The sequence below is a fragment of the Nannospalax galili genome, unplaced genomic scaffold (assembly GCF_000622305.1).
Source record: "Nannospalax galili isolate Female #2095 unplaced genomic scaffold, S.galili_v1.0 scaffold635, whole genome shotgun sequence".
In the NCBI taxonomy this organism is placed as follows: Eukaryota; Metazoa; Chordata; class Mammalia; order Rodentia; family Spalacidae; genus Nannospalax; species Nannospalax galili.
In genome coordinates, this window is record NW_008335836.1 from 692,560 (window position 1) to 698,589 (window position 6,030).

Here is a 6,030-nt window from a genome sequence, read left to right on the forward strand (position 1 = left end):
TATAAACACATCACACCAAAGGAGGTTGAAGATGAAGTCAAAGGTGAAGGGAAATGAATGAGGATAATTCTGGAAGCCTCTTCATATTCCAATGTGTTTGGCTCATTGTGAAATTTCAGATTTATATTTCAGGAATTACTCTTTGAAGTCCACATGATTCCTTTACATTAAGAATAATGGACTATACTCCAGAGTCCACACATTTTCTTTGTGGTTTAATTCACGTACTGCATTAGCTTCCATACCATTGTCTAACAGCAGGAAAATACTTCCTGTGTTATATGGTGTCAGGCAGTGTTCTAATCATTTCTGACATAAAGATGCAGGTTTATGTAAGATGCAGTCCTCCAGATGCTGGCACCTGGCAGTTTCTAAATGTAGCAGAAGTTGCCATTCCATTCTGTTACTCATTCTTCACCTCTGAAGCTTAGTAAAGTTCATCTAAATCCCACATTAACACTGAAAATCACTAGCATCTGTAGCGTGGGGCCCAGAGTATTCACTACATGAGTCCATATATTGGTTTTGTTTTCTTTTCCAAATATTTTATTTATTATTTTTATTTTATCTGTATGAATGTTATGCCTGCGTGTATGTAACTGTAGCTGTGTCATGCAATGCCTGTGGAGAACAGAAGAGGGTTTCGTATCCCATGTAACTATAGTAAAGGGCAGTTGTTAGCCACCATAAAGGTCAGGGATTCAAACCCAGGTCCTCTTAAAGAACACCCAGTGCTCTTAACAGCTGAGTCATCTCCTTTTCCCCAGTTTTGTTTCCTTAAAAGTGTACCATAACGTGATGATTACTTCAATCCCTATCCCTGTGATTTTATTACACAATACCTTGATTTATTTATCCTTTTTGATAGAATATATAATTTTGTGTGTGTTATTGACTGCATATTGTTGTTATATCAAAAAACATTTATAGAATGTATATAGAAAAGATTGATGATTTCTTCAAATCTGTGAAAATGTAGATTAGAAGCAACTACTAAGAACTGGAACAGAGACACAATTACCAGTGTTTGTTAGTGGCAGTTTAAGGATACTGATGTACAGAATAGTCTTTTGAAATGACTCAAAGCAGGTGCTGTTCTCTGAAACTTTTTGTTAGATATGGCAAAATGGTCCAAGAATATTTAAGTTCAAATACAGAGACCCCAACCAGAAACTACCTTACATAATTTAAATCATAGCCTAAGAGAACCAAACTATTGTGATTTTTTAAATTAAATAAATAACTCCCAAGTTATGAGCATCTAAAATTTTCAGGTTCTGAACCAAAGGATTTCTTTGGCTGGAGAAGGACTTCATACTTCAGTACTGTATGTATGGTATTTTCAACCATCTCTCCCCTCTCCAGTTCCTCCCAAGGCCACTGCTGCCTTTAAATTCTTATCCTATTCTCTGGTTAACATTGCTGCATATCCACATATACATTATATATAATGCATATGCCAAAATAATATACATAATGTTTTATATAGAGAGATTTATATAATTCACTAAGACTATTTATTAGTACTTGTGTTTATATAGGTTTAGGGCTAAACATCTGCAGTTAATCTATCAGGGAGCTAATCTCTGAAGAATAACACATACTTGAAGAAGACATTCAAGTTCCATAACTGAAATCAACAAAGATTTCTGTAGAACAAATCAGTAAAGTTCAAGATGTTTTTTTGGATAAAATTTTCAGGACTTGTTCACGAATTTGCTTAGTTTTCACACCATAGACAATGGGGTTGAGGAAGGGGGGCACTAACAGGTAAAGGTCTGACAGGAGGATGTGAACGTAGGAGGGGATGTGAGAACCAAACCTGTGTGTGAAGAAGGAGAAGAAGGCCAGCAGGTAGAACTGCAGGAAGACACAGATGTGAGCAATGCAGGTGTTGAAGGCTTTCAATCGTGCCTCCTTCTGGGGCAACTGGAAGACAGTGATGAAGATCTGAACATAGGAGAAGGTGATGAAGATTATGTCAAACCCTAAGATGGCGAAGGCAACGAATAGGCCACATATCTTGTTGGTTCGGACATCATCAGCTGCCAGTTTCACAAGGGCCATGTGTTCACAGTAAGAGTGAGAGATAACGGTGGTCCAGTAGTGCTTCAGGTGGAATTTGATGAGCAATATGGATGGAAATGTAAGAATGAAAGCTCTGAGCATCACACCAAGTCCAAAGTGAGTCATGAGCTGTTGAGAGAAGATGGTAGCATGCCTCAAAGGGTTGCAGATGGCCACATAGCGATCCAGGGCCATGGCCAGTAGGATGCCTGATTCTGTTGCCTGGAACAAGTGAATGAGTTCCATTTGCAGCAAGCAAGCATCAAAAGAAATCTGTGTCAGATGAGACCAGAAGATACCCAACATTTTCGGCAGAATGCACGTGTTAAGGGCAATGTCCGTGGCTGCCAACATGGCCAAGAAAATGTACATGGGTATATGGAGGCTCTTTTCACTTTTTATTATAACTAAAATGAGGGAGTTTCCCATCAAGGCGATGATGTACATGACACAGAATGGAATCCCGATCCAACACTGCACTGACTCCAGGCCAGGGATTCCAACTAGTGTTAACACAGAAGGCATGAAGACTGAGCCATTGAATGCGAGCATGGTAAGTCAGTCAGGACTGAGGACTCATTTCACTGCTTCCTCTCTAGTCCACATTAAAGGTTGATGAATCAAAAGAAGAGAAAGTAATTCATTTTGGCAGAACATAATTATCCTCTCTCTTTCATTCCAACAATTTCTATCTATTTTATACTCTTCATTTACAAAGTGATTTTGGATCAACTACTATGCTCTAAGTATATCCTTACTTTCATCATTTTAAATATGAAAAAATTAACTTGCACATGGCTTATATCTGACCCAAGATTACTGAACCAAAATATTCCCTTTTCTCTGGGACTCACAGTCTGTGCATTCTTGTGGCCTTGAAATTGAACTTTATGGAGTGAAGATGTAACAAGAATGTACAACTACCTAGACAGGACAAGAATATTCTACTTCGTAGGAGTTTACTTAGCTTTCCCCAAATCAGTCTGCAGTTCACTAGCTGGTTTTTCAGGTCAGGTCTTTTTAATTTAATTTATATTTATTTTATTTTATATTTTATATTATTTTATTTTATTATTTATTTTTCTGGTCTTTCTGTATCTACAACTAGCCAGGGCCTCACTCTGTAGACCAATCTGGCCTCAGTCTCAGAGTGACTTCCCGGCCTCTCTTTTCTAGGTGCTGAGATTCAAGTTGTGTACCATCACCCCAGCTAGGTTAGTCCATCCATAAGTGATTCTTATTTCAAAGCCTCTCTGGAATTTCATGACAATTAAACTTTGAAGTTTCCATGTTTTCTTCCACATAACCATTTATATTATGCTTTCTATCATCAATCTTATGAAAACTGTCTATTTTTTAAAATTTATCAATCTCCAGCTTGTCTCAAAGCTGGTTCTCAACTCCCTTTTCCTGTTCTCTGCACTGGTGTGGTATTTAATAACAAGCGCAACCTACAGCTTCTCCCTTTTAACAGCCACCATTTTTGCAACTCTAAGGCTGTGCAATCATTTCTGTTGGACTGTTTGAAAAGATAGCAAAAGCTCTATAAAGAGGAATTTCGAGTGTTAGTGTATCTTTTATCTTTGAAAAAAATTACTTCTATACTGATGGCATTTCTTTGATTTCACCTTCTTTTCAGGGACAATGCCATTCCAGGCTATGTCCCCTGCCCTAATCCTGTTCCCTAGCCATTCTCATTCAGGATGTCAGGATAGTGTGGACTTAAAGACACACTTCCGTATAGGAGACTTTACTATGTTGTCACCTAAAGCTCATGGATGGATGGGGTACTACCTCATGGCTATTTGAAACTTTCATTTCTATGTTCCTCAAGAAACATTTCTTCTCAAGAAGAGATATAATGTATTACACATTTTAATTCTATATTTGTTATTAGCAGTATAAAACTTGTTTTCTAATGTGATACCTTTGAATAAACACCCCAAGAATGGCTTAAAACAATGGCTAGATAAAAGAAAAACTACACAATCATGACTTCCCTACAATCCATCAGGTACATTAGTTTTTGCTCTTTTTTCACCTTAATGATCACAGATTTTCTCTGGGACATGAAAGGGTATCATAATCTAACCCATGTCAGGTCACCTGAAGGGAGATTCTCTGGTCTCAGTGATTTCCAAGCTTATCTAACTCTTATACAGGCTTTCCTTTCTGAGTTTTCTTAAGCACAGACACCTTCTTTGAACAATACACAGCATGTTAAACTAAGTCTTCCTTACAGTAGAAGTAAATGCTACTATACAAAAATTGGAAGTTGATGTCACAGCAATTGTCTTATTTTTTGGTTGTTAGCCTGACCCTTTAATGGCTGAGCTATCCCTCGAGCCCACAGCAATTTTCTTAAGAAACATTGTCATTGTAGTCCAAACAGTCTTTGAAACATTAAATATGTTTATTCTAAAATTACAAATTATCCACGTGATACTTGGTACTTGGAATTCAAATTGTAGCACCTACACTTCATTAAATATGTTTTAAATATCATTTACTCTATTAAGATCCTTTGATATTTGTATCATTTTACCACATTTAGAGTATGAGTCACATCAGTGCCCCTTGGTCCTTGAGAGAAGGGAAAATAAGGGGTATGAAGCAGAGTCTTGCTCTGCAGCTGTGGCTGGTCCAGAACATGCTAAAAGGACCAGGCTGACCAGGAACTTGCACTGAGTCTACTGTCTCTGTCTTCCAAGTGCTAGGTTACAGGTGTGTGCCACCGAACACAGACAAAACTGATGTTAATGAAAAACCCTGATAATTGTTTAATTATGGACTACTATGAAATAATGTGACAACAGAAGAAGGTTGTCTAGGAAACAAATCTTTGTAACAAGGTAACTAATTCAGGAGAAATAGGAAAATAAGTTTCAAGAAGATAAGGTAAAACATTCTTTCAGATTAAGAATTACTACATTAGGTGACACAAAGCATTCACAAAAGACCTTTATGAGTACAAATACACCTTTTTTAAAAAGGGAGGGGGAAATTGTCATTACCTATATATACAACCGAGCCTAAGTAGACTGTATAGAAATTTGCATCTTCTATGTATGGATACGTCCTGAGCCATTACTGTTACTTTAGAGTTCTCATTCTAAGTCTGGAGAGATGGCTCACATGTTAAGAACATCTCTTGCTCTTGCCTATGAGCCAGGTTTGGTTCCCAACTCCCCCACAGTAAGCTAACTACTATCTGTAACTTCAGTTCCAGGGGATCTGATGCACCCTGCTCTGGCCTCTGTGTACCTTGTGTGCATGAGTGCACTCAGATACATTCAAGGAAAATACTCATGCTCATAAAAATAAATACATTAAAATTTAAAATAGTTCCCCTCTGACTCGCTATAATTTCCATGACCTAAAGAACAAGCAACGTCAGTTTTCTTCTGAGACAGTCTGCCAGTTTAGGAGTGCTTCCAAAGTCTAGGCTTCAAATGCCTCCTCCTTATTTCTCATAAATGTTCAACATCCCCATCACAGACATGTCACAAGGATCACAAATGGAACTATATAAAAGCTGTAGCCAGGAAAGACAGTTCAAACCCCAGATCTACCCGTGATACTCTTTCATACTCTTGAGATGGTTAATAAAATAAGTTGTTCAGGTCCATCGTGGGTAGAACGAAGCACATGGCCAAATGGCTAAAATATCAAATGGATTATTCCATTTGAAATATTTAGAAAAAAATTTGAAACATACTCCTCTGTCAGTAAATATCAGATTTTAACTCACAGAACTGTGTCCTCCTGTGAAACAGCTTAAGATGTGTGACCCAGTGCCTCCCTTCATCGTGTGCTCTCTGCTCTGAGCACGCCAGAATTCTCCTGAATGTTCAGTTCACAGGTTTTCCATTCATTTTTTATCACGTCTGCCCTTTTCATCCTCTTCACTTCCTGATTTTCCAAACTCTCTATAAATGTTGTCAATACATATTGCAGTGATAT

General features: G+C 37.7%; 1 protein-coding gene across 1 annotated transcript; it reads right to left on the reverse strand.

Moving 5' to 3' along the window:
• Positions 1 to 1,671: 1,671 nt before the first annotated feature.
• On the reverse strand, positions 1,672 to 2,619 carry LOC103732102 (olfactory receptor 52A5-like). The gene has a single exon (XM_008830617.1). The coding sequence runs from the start codon at positions 2,617 to 2,619 to the stop codon at positions 1,672 to 1,674; it is 948 nt and encodes a 315-aa protein (XP_008828839.1).
• Between the last annotated feature and the right edge of the window lie 3,411 nt (positions 2,620 to 6,030).